This window comes from Strix uralensis, chromosome 2 (assembly GCF_047716275.1).
Source record: "Strix uralensis isolate ZFMK-TIS-50842 chromosome 2, bStrUra1, whole genome shotgun sequence".
Classification (NCBI taxonomy): Eukaryota; Metazoa; Chordata; class Aves; order Strigiformes; family Strigidae; genus Strix; species Strix uralensis.
This window is the reverse complement of record NC_133973.1, coordinates 51,512,765-51,534,332: the sequence shown is the minus strand read 5'-3', so window position 1 is coordinate 51,534,332 and position 21,568 is coordinate 51,512,765. Positions and strand designations below refer to the sequence as shown.

The 21,568-nt window shown below is 48.3% G+C and overlaps 1 protein-coding gene across 1 annotated transcript; it reads right to left on the bottom strand.

The window, feature by feature from the left end:
- Positions 1-490: 490 nt before the first annotated feature.
- On the bottom strand, positions 491-16,408 carry RS1 (retinoschisin 1). The gene is made up of 6 exons (XM_074860932.1): positions 16,313-16,408; positions 8,122-8,147; positions 7,706-7,811; positions 2,271-2,412; positions 1,933-2,128; positions 491-810 (listed from the first exon to the last, which is right to left on the bottom strand). The coding sequence occupies exons 1-6, from the start codon at positions 16,362-16,364 to the stop codon at positions 658-660; spliced, it is 675 nt and encodes a 224-aa protein (XP_074717033.1). The 5' UTR covers positions 16,365-16,408; the 3' UTR covers positions 491-657.
- Between the last annotated feature and the right edge of the window lie 5,160 nt (positions 16,409-21,568).

Sequence of the window (21,568 nt, the reverse complement as noted above, 5' to 3'; positions counted from 1 at the left end):
CAAGGCACCAATGCCTGTCCCAAAAACAGCCACAGCAGCTCAGGCCAGAGGGGACCTGGTACAAGGGGATATGGGGTAATTTGAGAGTGTGAGATACAGGTGGGGCCCCTTATACTGGGGACAGGCCAGATCTGGCCCCAGTCCTGTCTCAGAGATGGCAGAGACCAGCAGGAGGAGGATGAGGAAAAGCAAGGTGAGACGTCTGCCCCTGTGCAAGAGCCCTCCCTGGCCCAGGTGGGGCAGTGGGGGGTGCCCGGGCCTGGGGACAAATAATCAAGGACAGACCTGCCCTCCCCAGGAGAGTCTGAGCACTGCCTTTCTACCCTATCTACACCTACTTTGGGTTCCACAGCATGCCATCATGATGATTTCCCCAACCTAACACCCAGGGCCAGAAGCACCACATCTCACAGGACCAAAGCTGCGGCCATGAACCCTCCCACCTTCCCCAATGCGTGCTCCATAAACACCCACCAGCTTCACAGCAGGGTTTAGCTTTATCACCAGGCATGGTGTGAAGCAATGTTTATTCAAGAGAGCCCTTCCCTTTGCAGGCTGGGCAATTACACCACAGGACCGCGGCCGCAGCTGCCATTGGTGGTGAGGAGGTGCAGCTGCACAGGCGGACACCTACACATCTACCCCAGGAGACAGTGCTCAGCCACACTTTCCCAGGCACTCGAGGAGCTCCATGCGGATGGCGATGCGCACGTGCCAGCCCAGTGGGATGAGGCGGATGTAGCGGGCCACGATGGGAGGCCGTAGCAGGTTCTGTACCGAGGACGAGCGGTCCGAGTTGCCATAGAAAACCTGGGGACAGAAGTGTGGGCAGGTGGTTAGGGGGCTACAAATCCTGCCCCATGAGTTTAGGTGCCTGTGCAGAACAGAGGAGGAGGGGGCTCCCTCTCCTCCACCCCCAAAATAAAAGACTTTAAAAATAGCCAGACACAGACAATTTTTGTCACAATGACTGGGTTTTCTGAGTAAGTCCCACATCATTCCTGCACTTTTTATGGATAGGCTAGACTTAATCTTGCCCATTCTCTCTCATTGCCTTCCCGCAGCAAGGCACTACATGTTTAGAGTGAGCATGGTTGACCTTGGCTGTTTGCAGGTCATGAGCTGGGCTCCCAGACAGGGACAAAAAACCATATTTGGGGGCCCTTTCCCCACTACTTGACCATGCTGCCATGTCTCCTGCTGCCATAACCTGCTTTTCAGGGAAAGCTCAGCACCTCCCCAGGGCTGCAGGAACCAGTACTTCAGCAAAGCCACAAGAGCCTCCCATGCTGGGATGGGGCCATCCCCACAGGGGGACACTGAGGACGCCTGGGAGGCAGCAGCTGTGACATCCCCCAGCCCAGCTGGGCTGCACAGAGACCACAAGCACCACTGTAAGGTCCCCCCAGTGCAATTTTTCACTTCAAACCAACCACTAAGAAGTGCAGCATGAGAGCAGTTTGGTGGGTTGTGATTTAACTAGTTGCAGATTTTCTCTCAGGTTTTTCTGCATCGTCATCGTGCATTGGCCCTGGACTTACAGCAAAAGAAGGAGCCCCCATTTTGCAGTGCCCAGATATGGCTGAGGTTGTGTGGCTGTAACTGAGAAAAGGGTTTTATCATGGAGGTCCTGCCTCCCCTGCAATGCCAGTTAATGCCTCCGAGCTTAATCTGGACCCCACTATCATCATTAAAAAACATAACAAATGTATTTTGTCCTTCTGCAGCTGGGCAGCGTGCCACTTGGTCTCACCACCAGAGGGACGCCCCCCTCTGTGCTTCCCCTGGACATGGGGTGAGCACTGGGCCCCATCCACCCTGCTGCTCCCACAGGACCTCCCTCTTGGGGCACCTCCCTTCCAAGACCTGATGCGTTCATGTCACCAAACACGCCACCCCTCCACTAGTGGCCGAAGCGCAAAGTCCACCGACCCGGTTGTTCCCAGTTTGGTCCTTGTAGTAAACCCAGTTGAGGTTTTCATCGGTGCGGTACTGCATGCTGTACTTGGTCATCCACTCGTCGGCATCACAGCGCCCTTGCGTGAGGATCCCCGAGATCACCTTCACCTCCTTCAGGTCGATTTGCAGCCACTGCCCATTGTCTTGGTACTTGGAGAGCCATGCGCACCTGGGGGGACACCACCGGTCCCGCTATGTCCTCCGCTGCTGCCCTCCCGGGCAGACCCTCCTGCCCCTATGCTGCCAGGGGTCCCTGGGCCCCCACACCCACCCACCCACAGGATCCCTCAGGGAGGCATTTTTGGACTCACCCAAAGCCTTGGCCGTTGAGGCGGGCCTTGTTGGCTGTCCAGGAGGAGTACCAGCCTGTGTACTGCTCAGGGTTGGAGCAGCTTATCTGGTCAGGGGTGACAGCACCAGACTCGAAGCCCAGGGGCTTGTGGTAGGGGCATTCTGCAGAAAAAGGCAAAAAATACCTTAGGAGACACGAGTGGTTTTGTTTCCTGGGTGTGTTTGCACACTTGTTGACACACCCCTGTGTTTCCACTGCTCCCTCTCCTCCCTGGCCAGGATACTGGGGATGCTCTTAAACCCAGGCCACAACCCCTGCAGTATTTGCTGCCCAGGGGTCATGGGGTCTTCATTCCTAACTCTTCTCTTGTGTGAATTTCTAACTCCTCTCTCTCTCTCTCTCTCTCTCTCTCTCTCTCTCTCTAACTTACTAAACCTGCAGCATTTTGGGGGGGAAGGTTTTATTTGGATGTTGCAGTCTGAATCTCCTTGCAAAAATGTGGAAGCAGATGCAGACTGGATCCGTCAACCTGGATCCAGCCTCTAGGCTGCCAGCCTCTGGTCCTTGAGAAATGCCTGGCATGGCTTTTCTTGCTGGGCTTTATCTCCTTCTACTCCTCCATTCACTGTCTTGATTTATGGCTATGCCTGCATAACAAAATTGCTGAGTCTGATCTGATCATCCCTCCACAAGCACCCTCAGATCTTCTGGTATGGGGACTATCTTTGCCTCTGGAGATGGTCTTGCCTTGTGGAAAAACCTGTGGCTACTCTGGCGCCAGTGAAGTGTAATGCTTGGCCCTGCTGAAGGCTCAGGGATCTCCACCTGAGTTTTTGACTTTAGTTCTTCAGGCTACCAAACCTGACCCCACAGATGTCTTCTGTGACAGCAAGTTCAGCAAGACTTGTTGGAGTTGTTCGACAACCCCATGCATCGCTACAGGCTTGGGGAGGTGTGGCTGGAGAGCTGTGTGGAAGAGAAGGATCTGGGGGTTCTAATTGACAAGCAACTGAACATGAGCCGGCAGTGGGCCCAGGTGGCCAAGAAAGCCAACGGCATCCTGGCTTGTATTAGAAATAGTGTGACCAGCAGAAGTAGGGAGGTGATAGTCCCCCTGTACTCTGCACTGGTGAGGCCACACCTGGAGTATTGTGTCCAGTTTTGGGCACCTCAATACGAGAGAGATATCGAGTTGCTGGAGCGAGTGCAGAGGAGGGCAATGAAGCTGGTGAAGGGCCTGGAGAACAAATCCTATGAGGAGAGATTGAGGGAGCTGGGCCTGTTCAGTTTGAGGAAGAGAAGGCTGAGGGGAGACCTCATCACTCTCTACAGCTACCTGAAAGGACATTGTATAGAGGTTGGTGCTGGTCTCTTCTCACAGGTGATTAGTGATAGAACAAGGGGTAACGGCTTTAAACTCCAACAGGGGAGGTTTAGACTGGACATTAGGAAAAAAATTTTCACAGAAAGAGTGGTCAGACAGTGGAATAGGCTGCCCAGGGAGGTGGTGGAGTCACCATCCCTGGATGTGTTTAAGGGTTGTTTAGATGAGATGCTGGGGGATATGGTGTAGGGGAGACCTTTGTAGAGTAGGGCTGATGGTTGGACTTGATGACCCCAAGGGTCTTTTCCAACCTGAATGATTCTATGATTCTACGATTCTAAGACTCCCTCTAGCTGCAAAACCACTAGGGGCAGAAGTACTCATTCATCATTAAAACTTTCTGTGATGGGTCACCATGCTGTGCTTTGGAAGTCAGGCCTGTGGTGATGCTGCCATGCAGAGCATCTGCATGCTACCTGGACCTAGTTGTGGGGTTTCTTGTTATGATAATTTTTTATGCAATTACATTATCACTATATATCTAGATACACATAAAGAAGGTGCTCACAAGCCTCACATGGGGATTACCTGGACAAACATCTATATCATGGGCAGCATTTTCTAATTTTGCAGCCTGTGGAACAGGTGTGGTGCCCCTGAGAGTAGCTCTGTCACATTTTCCAGTTTACTGTAGTTCATTTCATGGGTTTTGGCAATAAAGGAGCAAATGAAGTTCTGCACAGCTTCGCTTTTGGGTAGGACATTTCCTCGCCTTAACCATGCTTGACTGACAAACGTGGTGCCTCATGTTAAAAACATGACCAACACGCGGGGACCATCAGCAGACACCCAGGGCCTGGCATGACAGTGGCCTCCCTGGTGCAACACCCCAGCAATGCAGCCACACAGTCAATGTCTCATTAGCAAGCTCCACTAGGTCGATATCATGTGCATCAATCTCATTAGCATATCTTTCTCAGTCATTAACAATTTTTTCCCCATGAAAACACAGAGCTGCCATCCCGCCCTCCTCCAGGCACGGAAACTTCATGCTTTTCCCCCATGTTAAAACCCTTCCTCCCTTTGTGCCGGAGGGTGTGTGGACTGGGGTGGCCCCGCATGTTTACTACTCAGCCAGCTTATCTCAAACACCACATAGCTTTACTTTTAGCAACACTAATCCACAGACCGTGCAACCCTAATGCAATTAGCAGGTCACCTTCTGGCGTGTCCGGATGTGCCACACTCAGGGACTCGCGAAACAGATGCCTGGTGCCCGCCCAGCCAAACCGGCTAAGCCATTTAATGCCCTTACTGCCGACCTGGAGAAAAGTCATGCAGTGGTTGCAAGGCCGGTTGCTCCCCTCTGGCTGTGCCAGAGGCAGCTCTGCAACACCTCAGCATGGCTGCTCTGCAAACTGTCCGCAGGCAGCGGGGTCACTGGGCCACGCTGCCATAGCTGGACTGGGCTGGGCAAGGAGAGTGCAAAGCCCCCCTGCCTGGGGAGGGAGACAGCTGGGAGATATGGTAACTGCATTAATTATTCAGGAGAACAGCCTTCATTAAAGGAATACACCTTCACTACTCAGCGACATAATGCTAATACCTGAGAGCACCCCTCACACCTAGCCTGGCCAGGAAACCTAGAGTTGGTCCTCTCACACATGTGTCCCTCAGCTATGGATGGATCAACCAAACCTGACATGTCTCCTTTCTTTCCCTTCCCTCTCAAGGGGCAATGGTTTTAAATGGAAAGAGGGTAGGTTTAGACTAGACATATGGAAGAGATTTTTTGCAGTGCAATGGTGAGCCACTGGAGCAGGTTGCCCAGAGAAGTTGTGGATGCCCCGCCATTGGAAGTGTTCAAGGCCAGGTTGGATGGGGCTTTAAGCAACCTGGTCTAGTGAAAGATGACCTTGCCCATGGCAGGAGAGTTGGACTAGATGATCATCAAAAGTCCCTTCCAACCTAAACCATGCTGAGATTCTGTGATTCCGTGACTGGTGCAAGCGACAGCAGGGTGGCACCAGGATGTAGCAAGGCTTCAGGTGGAGAATTGTACACTGCTAAGGTTAAACAGCAAAAAAACATGCAGTAGGACCAGGCTGATGTTCCAGGCACAGGTGCCGGTAGGGATCCACCATGAGAAGAAGGAGGCTGGTCTGGAATCTCTGCTGGGCCAGATGTGATTCAGCATTGCCATAAGGCTCTGTGGTGCATGTGAGCATGCTGGTACTGCTCTTTGCACATGACACCAGGGCTGCAGGAAGCAGGGGGTCCTACATGGTGACCTGGAGTGTTGGTAACCTCCGTTTATCCAAAATACGGTTTACTGCAGCTGCATGCAAAGAGATACAGTTACAGGTGGAGGATATGCAGGTGTAGAGGGGCACCTTCTGAATGGAGAAAGACTCAGACAAGGGTGCAAGGACTGCAGGGACCTGACCATCACAGGTGGGCTTCGTGATGATGTTGTGACAAAGAAGAGTTGTGGTGGCCAGCCCTTTGACAGGGAGCAGTGACCTCAGGCAGGTCCCATGCCAGTTTCAACTCATATTTGGGGTAGTGATTATTATATTATATCATATCATTATATTATATCATATTATGGGTTTCTTTCATAAGAGACTGGAGGAAACCCTCACAACAACAGATATAAAGTGTCATTTCTGGAGCTCCTATAAGTGATTCTTCTGCGTCACAGGGGCTGTCTCCAGGAAATGCCGCCTTCCTCTTCATACCAGCCCCAGCGGGCAGTCCTGTGGAGGTACTGGCTGCAGACACTGGAAGGACATATCCTGAGAAGCCATGACCCTTTACTGGGGATGTTTCGGGCCACTCTGCCCCCAGTGAGACACCACCCATGCACAGTGGATGAATCCTGCTTGTAGTTTCTCTGGGCAGGGAAGAAGCCTGTGGGCAATGTTCAAGCTGGTCAAGCCCCAGGTGACACGGCCTCCACAGGAGCTGGGTGCATGGAGAGAGTGTTCAGGGGAAGCAGATGGACTGGCAAGGATGACTGGAAAGCTTCTGAGCTTGTCAGCTCCCTCACACCATGGGAGGGAAACCTTCAGGTCCAACAAAAGTGTGGGATAGAAACGCCTGGGTTTTTCCCCCTCTCATTTCTGTTTGCATATGCCTGCAAGCTCTGTCATGTTTTCTTGTCAATACACATTTTTATTTGCTTTTTAGACAATCCTGGCTTCCACTCAGAGCTCTTCCAGGGTAACTCATTTCACCTCTTCCTCCTTCAGGGCAGCCATGACAAATGCCAAGCACTGGGGTGACCGTTTCCCCTGTGTATCTCCCCTCGGGAACCCGAGGGCAGCAAAACATACCTCAAGTTGTTGCACAGCCTCTTGCAGGAGCTGGAAAGAGATGGTTGCTAGTGGGCATGAGGCAGGTTCCACTCCTAGCACTCAGCTCCAGAGGGGGTGGACACCTCTGAACATCTGTGTGACAGAGGCCTGAGCAAGAGTGCAGCTTCTGTGGGACACATGAGCTAAACCTGAGGATCATCTGGGTACTGAAAAAGCCTTGCTGGGGTAACACATCAGGGAAAATGTGGCAGTTGCAGAGAATAATGAGGAAAGATCTCAATCAGAAACCTCTAAAACATGATCTGTGAGGAATGGCTGAAGGAGCTGGGCAGGGACAGCCCAGAGAAAACACAACTGTGGTCTTTTACTCTTTAAAAATATGCTGCAGAGAAAGGATAAACAGTTTTTCTTGACCCCTGGAAAGAGGAGAAGACATTGCAGGCTAAACTGCAGCAAGGGAGAATGAGCCTAAGTGGTACAAAAGGTTTCCTACAGCAAATCCTGCACACGGGGGTAGCTGCCCCAGGCAGTTTCTGGGAGCACCAGCACCAAGGGCTGTAGGGACAGGGCAGGCAAGCACCACCCTGGGTGACCTCCCGAGGCCCAGGCACAGCCCCTGCTGCTGCTGCCCCTCTGCCCGAAGGTTCAGGGTCACCCCACACCTCCCACGGGTGCAGCTCCCCTGGCCCCACCAGCAGCTGGGTTTGGAACAAGTACCACCATCAGGTGCCACCTCTGCAATGCAGGGTGCAACGGAGAAGCTGCTGAAGATCACCAGACAAACTTGGCTAAAAGACATTGGCCCATTACCTGGCATGCACATTAAGGTGTTAGTCCTGCTGGACCACACTGAGTTAGGACCTCCTTGACAATCACATTTGCAAGCCTTGCTGTGCCACAGTTCCAGTCTCTCATCCTAAAGGGAAGGTAAAAAACCAGTAATAAATCAACATAGTCATCAACAATGGTGACACGAGGCTAAATCTGAGTCCTGAAGCTTAGACAGACACACGTCCTGCCCAGGCTGCTGCACCTTCTCTGAACCCCTTTCTTCATCACAGCCTGGCATGAAACATGGGATGACTCCCCTTGGATTCAGAGGTCAGAACATGTGCCTGGGCTTGGAGGCCCAGATGCCATCCCTCCTTCTTCCCTGAGGCACCAGAGCCAGGCAGTGCTGGACCCCCAGCATTTACCCAGCAGCCAAACAAGCCAGAGAGACTTACCTCTCCCGGGGAGAGGGCCATCGCAGCTGGGGCAGGGGGCATGGAGGGAAGAAGAGAGAAAGAGATCAGAAATGAAGATTCTGTAAGCAAATGTCAGGAAATGCAATGAACATTTACTCCTGAGCTGGGGACAGATAAATCAAGGAAGGACTGACAAAACTACTGTGTTTCCCCAAGCTGATTTCCAGGGGAAAGCAAGAGGACATGGACAGGAACTACGTGTGCCTGTGTCAGTGCTACTTCACCACAACATTTTCTATTCAAAGCCTTTGACATCTCCTCTTTCTGATCAGATATGCCTAAAACATCCAGAGGAGAAAGCCATGCCAGCCCCCTTGGCCTCTGCTTTATAGCTAATTTCACCCCTATCCCTTTTTGCTGTCTTCCTGCTCCACAGTTTCCCTTTCCCATTTTGCCCTTAAAACATATGAGCTGATGAACCCCAAGGGTGAAATCCCAGCCTGGTGCCACCGCAAATCCCTGGTGCTATTGGAGGAGATGGGACACCCCGTGAGGTGCCTGGCCTGAGATCAGTCCCACTGGACGGGATGAAGGAAAACAAAATGCAAATAGGTCTTCCCAATCCATCTGACCTACAAGACTCTCTTTATTTACTTTTTTAGAGAAAACCAGTTGTTGTGACCATAGAGAAAGAACTGCTGTTTTTGTAACATCTAACCTGTTTAATCTCCTGCTTGTCACTGAGCAATGTTTTTTTTTATGAGCCCTTTCCTTGCTGAAAGGGGTCTCCCGCTTTGCAGTGAAGTCCAAAGCAGACTATGTTAATAGCATTTGGACTGGCAGAATAGTGCCCACACAACTGTGAAAACAAAATAATTTTTAAAAATAAGTCCCATGACTACTGATAACTCATCACTACAAGTCAAATGTCAAATATCATGTTTTCAATGCCAGTAAGGAATCTGCAAGCCACTAAGGACTGAGCTACTGAGCAGGTTAAAAACTTGCATACAGGAGCCATGAGAAACCCGCCATCTCCAAACAGAGGTTTTGTGAAGATGAAAAGAGGATCTTTTCACCAAATGAATTAGACTCTGAATTATTCACTGAAATCTAGTTATGATTTATTCATTCATACACTGTCACTTTGCTGAGCCTAGGAAGCTCCATCTAATGCTGGGAATTTACATCTTGCATTTCTATAGCAAGTTTCATCTCAAAAGACTGTGCAATTATAATCAGCTGAAATATAAACTATATACAAAGCTCTGTTTATTACTGAAATGCTATTGCTTCTTGGGTGTGACACTGAGCCTGAATGTATCAAAAGTCTGAAAGAAAGACCCCAGCAAAGAACAAAATGATAAAGCCGTTTTTTAAAAAATCCTTTGTTTAGCACAGAGATAGTCTCCTTTGCTTCAGTGTCCCAGGGCAGCATTTCTGGCACTGGGAACTTACCGCATTAAACCAAGGCATCAGCCCTGGCAGAAGAAGTAAAGATCAGTCTACAATAAAAAGCTGTGGTTTTTAGTCTGGCCCAAGAGGGAGGCAGGGGGGCACCCAGACCCCATTGAGCTCAGCAGGAAAATATGGGTGCACATCTCTGGACCTGGCCTCTTGGAAAGCATAGGCTTGGGGCCACGCACAATATCATGCTCCACCTTTCCCAGCACATATGTTACCCGGTTGAGCCCCATGACTCCATTGTGCAATGAGAAAATCAAGGCAGAGGTGAAAGCCCAGGGCCATGTAGTGCATTGCCACCTCTGTGCTTGCCACACAGGGCAAAGCAGGTCAACTTAAACCAGCATGAAGGTGGTTTAAGTTAACGCTTCCTGTCATCAGATCAATATGATACAAACCAGGACTTTATCACCTATGAAAACTGTACCATCTTTGCCAATAAAAGCAATGCAGTGCCTCTCCTGACTGCTTGATGCTCTGTTTGATGCCAGTGCTGGAGTGTCACTGTCACTGGGGGCATGGGAGCTGGGCAGCAGGCACCTCTCCTGCCCCTCCAGCCCATGGTGCAGTGGCCTTTCCCAGCAGGATGGGCTCCCTGCTCCAAGAGCACCATCTGGAAAGGCTACCTTCATTACCCGGGGATTTGGGAGCCCGGCTCCCCAGCCAGCATAGCCCACCATGCATCCCCACTGCCCAGCAATAGCTGAGCAGGTCTGAGCTCCTTCAGTCTGCGGGTGTTCAAGTTTCATTCAGAGACGTGCGCTCACTATGTGTTTCTTAACCTCTTTATTTTCATCTTTAGAAGACTGTTTTTTGTGGAAAAAACTTTTGTGGGTTGTTTCCTTGACTTGACAAATGAAGCCATGCAAAGGTGAAAGCAAAGGTGCCTGCAATATTTGCCTGCAATACTTGCCTTGGCTCCCCTGCAGCATCCAGGTATTTTTAGGGTCTACAGAGAAATCTGGTAAACAAACTAGCAAATTAATATACATTGATAGGGATAAAATATTTCATTATATGTGCGTCAGGTCCATTTGCCCAGCATGAGGAAGATTGTATTGTGGTGAGGCCTACTCTTGTGCACCGTGTGCCTGCGGTGGGGGAAGAGGATGTGAATTACCAGGCTGATGTAGGTTACTGCTTTGGGTCCAGGCTGAGCCCTTCAGGAGGGCTCCTGAGTCCCTGCCTGGGTATTTGAGAGCCAAGATCAAAATTTGGCATGTCACTGATGCATACTCCTGGATATCCAATGACCGTGAGTGAAGCAACAGGAAAGAAACGGAATAGTTTTCAGGTGGGTGGGTGTATGGTAGCACAACTCAGCCACCAGGAATAAACCATCCTACCTGGGTTGCCCTGGAGTTGCTTCAGTGGCTGCACCCAGCCAGTGACGCCTGCTCCTGAACTATAAGAGCAGCTTTTAGGGTTTTTAGCTTCATCTGCCAGGGGACATCACTGTAAACCAAGAAAGGGTGTGAATTTCTAACACAAAAGCCCTTTTTTCAATGCAATGTGTTACTGGGACAACCCTGCAACATGCAGTGGTGCAAAGGCAATGCCAGGGCAGGGGTGCTAGTGTGCTGCCCCTATGGCTGCTCCCGTTGGGCTGGGGTCCTCCACCCCTCACCACATGGCTCACTGGTTTAAACCTCTCAAATAAGAAGTCAACTCTGTCTTTTTGATCTAGAAAATTTTAACTTCTAAGGGCTCACTCCCACAAGCGGCTCAACCATCTGAACACCGGGAGCCGCAGTCTGTGGCACAGGGGAGTGACAGGCTGGGCTTGTGGTAAGCACAGCAGTGGATGGGCCAAACACCCTGCCTGGGAAGCGTGGCCTGATAACCCCTGGTGCTGGGAGAGGAAAGGAGACAAAAAGATGCCCTTGCCTGAAGTTGGCCAGAAAAAGTGGTAATTGATATATTGGTGTGTTTACATCTGTGGTGGGCCCTGTCCTACAAAGGAAATGAAGAGGAAATCTGCCTGCCAATAGTCTGAAAATGTGATGGCCAGCATGCTTTTACAGCAAGCGTGTTTGCCTTCAAGGAAGGTTACAAAGATAATTGGTAATTGTAGGTCAGACAGAACGAATTGCTGCAATTCATGGGAGAGTCATAAGTCCTGCATGGCCACTGGGATCTGTTGTTTTGAAAGTACATTACTGAGAAAAATCCCAAAACATTAAAAAGGAAAGAGCCCTATTTACAGCCCCCAGAGTGCCCCAGGACATTCAGCAAACCATCAGTGAAATAAATTATTATTTGTGTGTGTTTGTGAGAGGTGGAGAGACATGGCATGTGCCTTCCCTGTCTCTTCATCCCACCCTGCAGCGTGGCCACGTCCAATGCACCACCAGGCACAAATGCCACCCCATAGCACAGGATTTGGGAGCTGGGGCTTGGGCAAGCACCACGGGATGATTTTGTGCCAGAGTGCCTGTCCTGGTGGGGCTGGGCTGGAGCATGGGCCCTGGGATGGCCCCACTCGGCACCTGCTGGTGAGCAGGATGGAGGGGAGAGATATCCCAGGGACTGGGACAGGTTTGGGAGGGTAGGGAAGGAAAAGATGTGGCAGAGGCAGTCCTGGGATGTCAGGATGGGGGGGACAGGTTTCCTGAGTGGAAGTGGGATAAAACAGCAGCCACAACCTGGGGCTAGCTGGGGAAAAGAAGGGGCAAGCAGTAGCAAGGATGGTCAGCTGCTGACATTTTAATGACAGGAACAGATAACTGTTTGTCTCAGAAAATTAAAAAGAAAGGAGGAAGCTGAGTGTGGGCAGAAGTAACACTGCCAAAGGCTGAGCACATTTCAATAAGGTTAACTATGAGAGATCATACTGAGTATGCTGACCATAGAGCCACAACAGCACGCCATTTTTTTTCATTGTGGATAGAATTAATGATGGATGCACAAGCATGAGAAAGCACATTATAAAATAAAAGAGAAATAAAATATAACACAGAATAAATGTCAGTCACTCAATTTACCGGAATAAGTTCACATAAACCTGGTCATTGTAGGCAAAGTATGTCAAAAATGTTAATGACTTTGTTTGTTTATTGACTTTAAGATTTAGGTGGCCTAGAAGCTTCAGCTGGAAAATAGTTAATTTTGCCTCTCATCTCTGCAAGCAACATCTCAGTTTAACAGAGCTCAGAGAGACAAGCAAAATTATTTTCTCTCCACTTCTCCCAGTGGAGAGCACTCCTTCCATCATGCAGTGCTTTCCCAGCATGGCGGCTCCTGCTGCATAGCTAGTCACCTGCTTCCCTTCTGCACGTGTGGGCCATGGAGCAGGGGAAAGGAAAACAGCTTAAAAACCAGAAAAATGTGACTGGAGCCCCAGAAAAGCTGTCACAGAAATGAATGAGGTGACTGGAATGAAAGGCACTGATTTTATCCCATTTTCTGAAAGGCACTCCATTGCAAATCGCTATTTTCCTTGAGCACCATGTTAGAGAGCATCAGGAAGCAGAGTTAGTTAAGGCTGCAAGCAACACAGAGGGTCGAGACACTGAAAAAAGCATTGCGGTACCTCTGTGCCCATCAGGTGCTAGTTTGTGGGTTGCTGTATTATTAACACAGGCTATTTTTACATCCCAGCCCTGGAAATCGTGCCAGCCGAGCGAGGTGACTCACATCAGGCTGCAGCAGCCTCGGTAGCAAGGTGCGTTTGGGGAAGCTGCCACATCCCAGGCCACTGTTGCATCTGGCATTTTCCTCATCTCTCCTTGCCCCTGAGCCAGTGGTGATGGCCCCAGGGTCCCTGCTGCAGCTGTGGCCAGTCCCCAGGTCTCCTCAGCAGCTGTAAGCCCCTTGCTCAGTCACTTCATGGTTACTTTTGTTGTTTTCTCCCCAGGGCTTTTTCCGTGGACATGCTAAGCAGGTCATGGGACTGTGTCGTGTTGCCCAAAACAGTGCCTTTATTTCTAAAAATTGAAGGCTTTAAGTGGTCCTTGGGAGCTTTGCTGGCAGGCAGAGACCCCCAGGGCATATGCAGATCTGTGTCCACCAAAAGATTTTGGGAGCCAGGCTGGCCTGGTGAAAGCAGGGCGTTCATCCAGGGGCCCTCACCACCTAAAGCCGCACTGGGACAAATGCTCAGCCTGTTTCCCCTGCAGATAATATTCTGGCTCTGGCACCCCCGTGGAGAGCACCACCGCCTCGGCACACATCAGCCTGCGAGGGCTCATCTTTGCTGATCACTGACAGGCATGGTCAGAGACAGAAGGCAAGAGGACCAGCACCAGCCTGCGGAGGGGAGAAGGGCTCATACTTCATGTTAAGCTCCTCTCTTGTGCTTTAATACGGCTGCTGTTTTCCTCATTCTTTTTGTGGGGATTTTTCAGGGTTTTATTATTTTCATTTCCATTTAATTTTCTTTATTTTAATTACATTTATTTGGTTTCCATTTTCACTTATTTGTGTTGTGTCTCATTTAAAATTTACTGGTATTTATCCAAAAGTGATAAAAAACATATTTAAATAATGACAATTATACCTATTTAATTCATATTCATTTCTCTTTTATGCTGCTGTCTCCATAATGTTTCCACAAAATTTTTTTATGTTGTGCAAATATTTGGAAAAAACTTAAATAATTTGAAAAAAATCAACGTTTTCCCCTTTTCTTCTTAAGAGATGTATAATTATCTTTTTTTCCAAAGTGTTCCTTTGAAAATTTTTGGCAATTTCTGATCTTACTGACATGTTTGTTCCTTCCTGCTTAGAGCTATGCAGAACATTGCCTGCATAGTAGTTTCATTAGATGTATCGATTATGCCAAAGGGCGGCACTAAAGATGTTATTTACTGTGATCTGAAGGCGGGTTTGGGCCTTTGATTTTGTTTTATTTTTTTTTCAGAGCTGCAAAAAACAGAGAGGGAAAAAAAGAAATCCACTCTTTTAAACTGCTGAGATGTGCTTATTGCCCGACGTGCAGTGAGCACGGATGGAGTAATGCAGCACAGGCATGTCACATTCAATGTGCTAAAAGCATATTCATGTCAATCCGGGGCTCGGGGTGCTCCCCCTCACCATATGGAGGGGACCCGGCAGCTGCTGCGGCTCTTGTTGCAGGAGCCCGCCTGCTGCACCATATGCCGCTGCTGCTGCTGCGGTGATGTCCCCGGCAAACACAAGCCCAGCCAAGGCGCGGGGGCTGGGGGTGCTCCTCTAAGCCACTTGCTCTGCCAGAGAAGATAAGCTAAGGAGCTTATCACGGCATCAGTGCACGTGGTTCGGAGGACTGACCTAGCAGCACCTTGTGCATGGTGGGAGACACAGGAGTGTGAGGGGGACCTGGGCAAAGGGTCACTGATCGCTCTTTATCCAGAAGAGGACACTTGGAGAACAAATCAGAGAAAAACAGTAAATTAAGAAAATAAATTAAATACCAAAGGAGTGATGCCTGGAAAGTGATCCTGCAAGTAATTTTTCACTGCAAGCTCTCCAAAAATATCCTGATGTGTGGGTGTCTATTAAAAGCAAGCTGTGTCTGGGATTCAGAGCAAGGTATGAACTCATTCCAAGGACTAATTGCAGTTATGCCACCCATTGGGAAAAAAATGCTGGAGTCTGGGTAAAAACAACCTTCCAAGAAGCTCAGGCACCAGTAACCTTCCAATGTGAAACAAAGAAGAGCAAAGAGATAAGGTATGAGGAGAACACACAAATATTTGCTGGAAGATTAAAAGGAAGACCTATTAATTAGACAGAGTGGGGTACAGCCAAGCATAACAGGATGAAACGAAGGCATGGCTAGTTGAGGAACACTTTCCTGTCCATGAAATTCGATAGACCAAAATATTCAATGGAAACAATAGAAAAAACTAGACAAAGAAAAACACTGAGAATTCAACATCCAGGGGGGGGAAAAGCTGGACTGTCTGATAAATCTGTCCCACACTCTATCAGATCATACTCTATTCACAGGTTAACACTGGTAGATACTATCCAGCACTTAGCAAGAGCAACCTCAGCCTTGTTTAAGATGATAGCAGCTTTGCCATTGGCTTTGATGAAGCCAGAAGTTCAAACACAATCCAGAAAAATGATCTCCTCATTCCACAGCTGGGTTAATTAAAATGAAAGGAGAACATGACCCTGAATTTTCTGGTTTCTTCTAGCTACTGGTTACCTGCTATCATTGCTACTTTTCTGAAAAGTAAATTTGAGAAAGCCTCAAGATTGATAAATACTTTTCCCATTTTCTTGACTAATGAGGCAAGAGTCAAATTGCTTTTTGTTCTTAAAGTCCTTTGGAAGTCTTTTCCAGGCCAAAATACCTGAAAGAGCCTTTAAAAGAAGGCAGATCTCCATCAGCAGTGTCTTGCTGATGGAGAAAATGATCAGGTTTTGATTAATCAAGAGTTTTGATTAATGAAGGACCAGTCTTTCATGTTATACTGTACCTCATTTTTCAAATCAGCATTATTATTTACTCACTGGCTCAGCTGCACTACAATTTTCTTTGCAAATTCATATTTTGACAAATTATATGGCAATTTTTTTACACTGCAATTATTTTGTGAAACAGAGTTTTACTGCTGAATATTCATAGAGCTGTAAGAATGCTGCTCACTCATGTACATAAATTACACATCTCCTCCACAATTTTGCCTTTCCCCAAATTATTATGCTTCCATGAGAACATAGAGAAGAGCTTGCTTTGTACCCCACAGCCCCTGGCAGAAGAAAGAAGCTTGGATGAAACAAGAAATACAAAGAGGAACATCTGAAAGTGCCTCTCAGGAGGCAAAGTGCATACCTTTGTACCAGAAAAGAAGAGACAGCAGGACACTTTCCATCTTGAACCGCATCTTTTCCTTCCTCTTTTGGGAATAGCTCCTTAGCGAGCTGCTTGGATTGCTGGGAAGGCATGAGATTAACTTAAGCATTGCCTAAGCACCTTACTCTCCTCCATTCTTGTGATGTTATCAAGCACCATCAAGCCAACCATACAATTATTACTGTCAAGCTCCATCCTAGAGGCTGTGTAACAGTTTTTAAAAGGTAAAAAGTACAGAGGTACTGACACTCTGAGTGCAAACCTGATTGTGTATGCAGATATATGTCCAAATAAACAAGGATATACCTACCTAGAAATCACATATACCCCCCATAGAAATGCAGATGTCTAATGCTTATAAAATATAGGTAGTATATATTGTCTCTTGTATGCAGTATGTATTCATTATCTTCCACCCCAATTATTTACCTCTACACTATCAATGCCTTTCCTAATAACAGCTGTGTGTAGAAATCTGCTCTGGCCTTACTGATCTTTCAGTCACCTAATTGCAAGGGACTGAAAACTGCAATTACTATATCAACCAGAAATAGCACATTTCATTTGTTTACTTGCTGAGCTGTAAAAATCTCAAACCAAAAAAGTAAACCTCCCTTTGCTAACAGTTCTACCTATAGTATCCTCTCAATCAGTTTACATCAAAGATTTAAAATACATTTGATTTTAAAATGACTGAAAGATTCGAGACAACAGACTGCTAGTGATTCCAGTGGATCTTGCACCCGCTCCTCCAATCTCTGTTAATTATGTGCAATTAGCAGTGAATTTTTAATGGAGGTTTTTGAAAGCAATTGCTTCAGAGGCAGCTTTCTTTGTTTCAGAAGATCTTGGATTTTATGCAGAGGGAATAGATTAAAGCGCTGCATAGATCACGTGGGCTGCTGTTGAATTAAGCTAGACCTGTCTCTAGTCTTCTGGTCTACATCCATTCAAAAAATGCTGCACAAACAAGGACACTGACACTCATACGCAGCACCCCTCTCGGGGCAGCGAGACCCACTGAAGGTCCAGCCAGGGGGTGAACAAACATGAGCCTCACTGAGCATACCAGGGCAGCCTCTGTGCACCTGCCATGGTGCAGCATCTTGCTCCAGGCCCTACACAGTATCCGGGCAAGTCTCGCTCTCTCCCTCTCTTTGCTGTCTGGTCTAAAATGAGCTGCCACAGAGACAGAGATTTCCAGAGCTGCTGAAGACACTATATCTATTCCCTCCCTTCATTGATGAACACTTGGTATCTAAATCCCATGGGCCTGAAAATCCCATCTTAAAAATCCCTAATTACCTTCATCCATGTATCTCTTGGAAAACCAGACCAGGGCTTCAGCCTCTCTCACCTTATGGTCTCATAAGCACAGGTCACAGGGAGGCAGACCTGCCTACCCAGAGAGAAATCCCCTACTGTATTTTTAAAAAGCAAACCCAAATTCTCCCCCATCACCCCAAGCAGTTTAAAATCAACTTGGTTTATGCTCAACTCCACCTTCAAATAGATGTTGATTTTGTGTAAGAAATGCAGTATCTCGGGGATCATGTCCAGAAATAGTACAGTTATTATCAAAGAACATTTCATCCGAAGGGACACCCTCAAGACTGGTGACTCCCCAGTTATAAAATTCCCTCCCCACAGAAAAAAGCCTTTGTTTAAAAATGTGTCTATAGCATTAAAAAAACCAATTGGTTCACATGAAGAGTAGAAGAGCCTTAAAATTAAAGTCTCTGTATAAATACTATGCAGTTCAGACCCTCTGTGTCTAATGGTGTTGACGGTCCTTCATTTTAATAACTGTAAACAGCAAAACTGTGCTGCCACTGCAGACAACATTGCTAAATGAATCACGTAGTTAATTCTTAGCAAGCATACAAATACTTCCAGGTACAGAAGACAGAAAACATTTTAAAGCCAATACACAATACAGCACCAGAAAGGACTACATTTTCCCTTTATAAAAAATAAAAATAAAACTTAAAAAAGGATAAAAATTAGCCTGGCAAACTGTGGCTAGTACAAGTGGTCCAAAGTAGGGCAGTTTGGTGACATCCACACTGCTACATAAAACAGGGGCAGGAACTGCCTGGGCAGGTTCACTCTTTTGGCCACACATCTTCTCCATGTCCAGCTCATGTCCCATTGGCCTTAAGACATTTTGGTACGTTTTCATGGCCTTCAGATATCTTGATGTGTTTTCTTCCACCAGCTTGTGGGAAATAGTAACACAAAGGCCATCCTGCACCATTGGGGAATGCTTTTAGTCCATGAAGTTGAGAGTACATCTTGCATTTCCAGGGGTTCAATGTGAAGGCACAGAGGTATGTAAGGGTGCGAAGTCCCTGGGATGGCAGCAGGGAGAATGAAGCCAAGTGGAGGTTGTTTGACACCCTGCCCAGAGGTGCTCCCTGGCACGTGTCCTTCCACAACTGGGTTAGCTGGCCTGAACCACAATTTTATCAGGAGTTTGCTAAGAATTAAACAGCATGGATGAGCAGAGGCCAGTGCTCCAGTCCTTAGCTTGGCCTTGCTTTGATAACAGATATAGCTCAGCACCATTTGAGAAGTCCCATGCCAGCATCTTATGCAGACTTAATGCTTTCTGCCTGTAGCTTTCTCCTTATGAGAAATGGATTTGCTTCTGAGCACAGCAGAGCTCCATGGCGCTTGACTGACCGGCAGCATGTGCACGTGCCCTTGGAGTGGAAGCAGGAGGGAAAAGCACTCATGTGTGAGAGGGAAGTGCAACTCCACATAGCGATTTCGTGTTTCTCCCAAAGTAAGTGCCAGACAGCTACATCAGAATGGCGCACAGAGATTCATGTGTCTGGGAGCTGAATACACACAATGCACAACGTCTCAGCACAAATGTGTGACTGGCACACTTTGGTTTTAGCACAGTTAGGGAACGTACAAAATACACATTTATACATCTACACGTGAACCACAGGCATCTCTCAGAAGCAGGATACTGATGTTCTGAGAGAGCAAGACTGCCAACACTTTCAGAGCTTGAGTCAAACCGTCAGGAGCTGGATCCCGTTGAAATGGACGGAACTATGACGGTCTACACATGCTGAAGATCTGGCTCTTGAACTAAAATATTCTTTCCACAAGCCTGAAGTGTGATCTTAAGTCCTTTTCTGAAAAGGATCCTTTTTCCTAAATGTAAGAAAACATAATGCAGATGGTTACGTGGTGCTGGCCACCAGGATCAGGCACCTGGGGAGCTGAGGTTGTTGTTGGCAGGGTAGGCACCATGGGATCACGATCCCTATTACATAGGAAGTACCTACACCAAAGGCTTGCATACCCTACATTAGGAGAAGTCTAGCTATAGCTGATTCAGCTTTGAGCCTGTATCCTGGAAGCAGCCCATCTGTGGAAGACAGTTTACCCAAGAGGCAGGATACATTGCTTTGACTTCGCCTCCCATGGGCTGCACACACATCACTAACCAAGCTAAGCAGAGGAAAGCCAGACCTCTGTATGTCTGTGCCTTGTGGCTGCAGGATACACAGGCCCTTAGCGTTGTTACATAATGTTATGACCTTATCCTGCCAGGTCTCACTATGTGATATATGGGTGCTTTCTACCCAAAAGAGCTTTTGCAACCTGGCCCAGGTATTCCTGCACTGCACTGCAATATCTAACTTCAGCTTGCCCATACCGCAGAGTGTTTCTTTAGTAAGAGCAAGCACTGATAAAGGTTAATGGTTTTCTTAAGATGATGATGATAAAGGTAAGTTTCTTAATAAGACCCTGATTAAAGTAAGTTAAGCCAGTTTTTCTCTTTCATCTTTAAGATAAGTAAATCACACCATCCTGCTCTGACCCTGCTAAGAGACTCAAGAGCAAACTCCACCTCAGCAGAGCTAAGAGACTCTCCTCCTCCTCCTGCAGAGATGTCTTGGCCCCAGCACTCATTAGGGCTCCCACGCACAGACAGACGCCATGGCAGCATCCATGCCCAGAGGCTACCCTTTTCTAAAGGCTTGCATGTGCAAAATGAGACAACACGTTATAACTCACAAGTTAAACTGCTCTGAGGCAAGCTGAGATTGGCTCTTTCTTTCCCAATTAATAAAAACGATACACACAGTACAGGGGAAAACAAGGACAAAGTTAACTGTGCTTGTTAGCTGTGCACTGTGAAAAGCACTGGCCACCCCCCAGCACTCAAACACTTCTCCAAACACAGAGGTGAAAGAAACTGTGCTTCAGTCAGCCCCGGTGAGACATCTCCTTGGGGATGTGTCAGGCTGCAGCCTTCACCACTGCCACACAGGTGTTCGCATGCCCTTGGCCCTGCCTGGGAGGAGACACAGGCCACTGCTTCTCCCTGCTGCCACCATGGCTGCCTCTGGTCTCAGCAGTCTCCTTGGTTACCCTCGCCTGTGCTGGCGGAAAAAGGCTGCTCTTGTAGGTGGCATTCAGCTGTGCCGAGGACAAAGCCTCTGACCTATGGCAGGGAGAGACCCTGTCTGCACCTCACCACAGCAGCCAGCCCAAGCCTAAATTACACCTGGGACCCAAAGGAAGACAAAATGGCCCCAAACAGCCGGTAGATCAAGCAGGCTTAAAAGGAGGGGCAATACTCTTTTATTAGGCTTCCAGCTGCCTGTTCCCCTGCCCAGGGGGGAACCTGCAGCTCAGCAAGGCTTTGTCACAGAGGCCCACAGCCCCTGCGCCACCGTGGGCCTCCCCTCCACACCCAAGGCTGGGGGGCTACTGGCCACCATGAAATGGTGCCCAGAGAGTACAGTACGGTGAGCGGCCAGATTAAAAACTTGTAAATCCTGCCCTGCACAGCTGCGCTGGGCAGGCGGGTGGAGAGAGCGCCTGCTGCTTCGGCACCTCAAGGTGCTGGCTGGAGCTAGCCCTCGCTGAGTCTCTGCATTTTGTCTAATGTTATTGCAGGAAACGGAGCTTTTTTAGGGGAAAAAAGCAAGTGCTGAAGTGACACTGTCTATATTCTGTTCATACTCTGAAAAACGTGCTATTGCACAGGGCCCATGTAAAGGACCCTGGCAGGCCAGGGATTCCTGCTGGAGGGGCTTTTCTGCTCTCCTTGCCCCACACCCCTCCTCCTCTGCCGCAGGCGGGCCCCGCGCTTACTTTCCGTGCTTATGAGGCTGCCTGTCTTGGGGAGAAAAGAAGCAAACCGACCCTCATCGGAAATTACATAGGACTGAAAGTGAACACGAAAAACTGTACCGTTGGCGC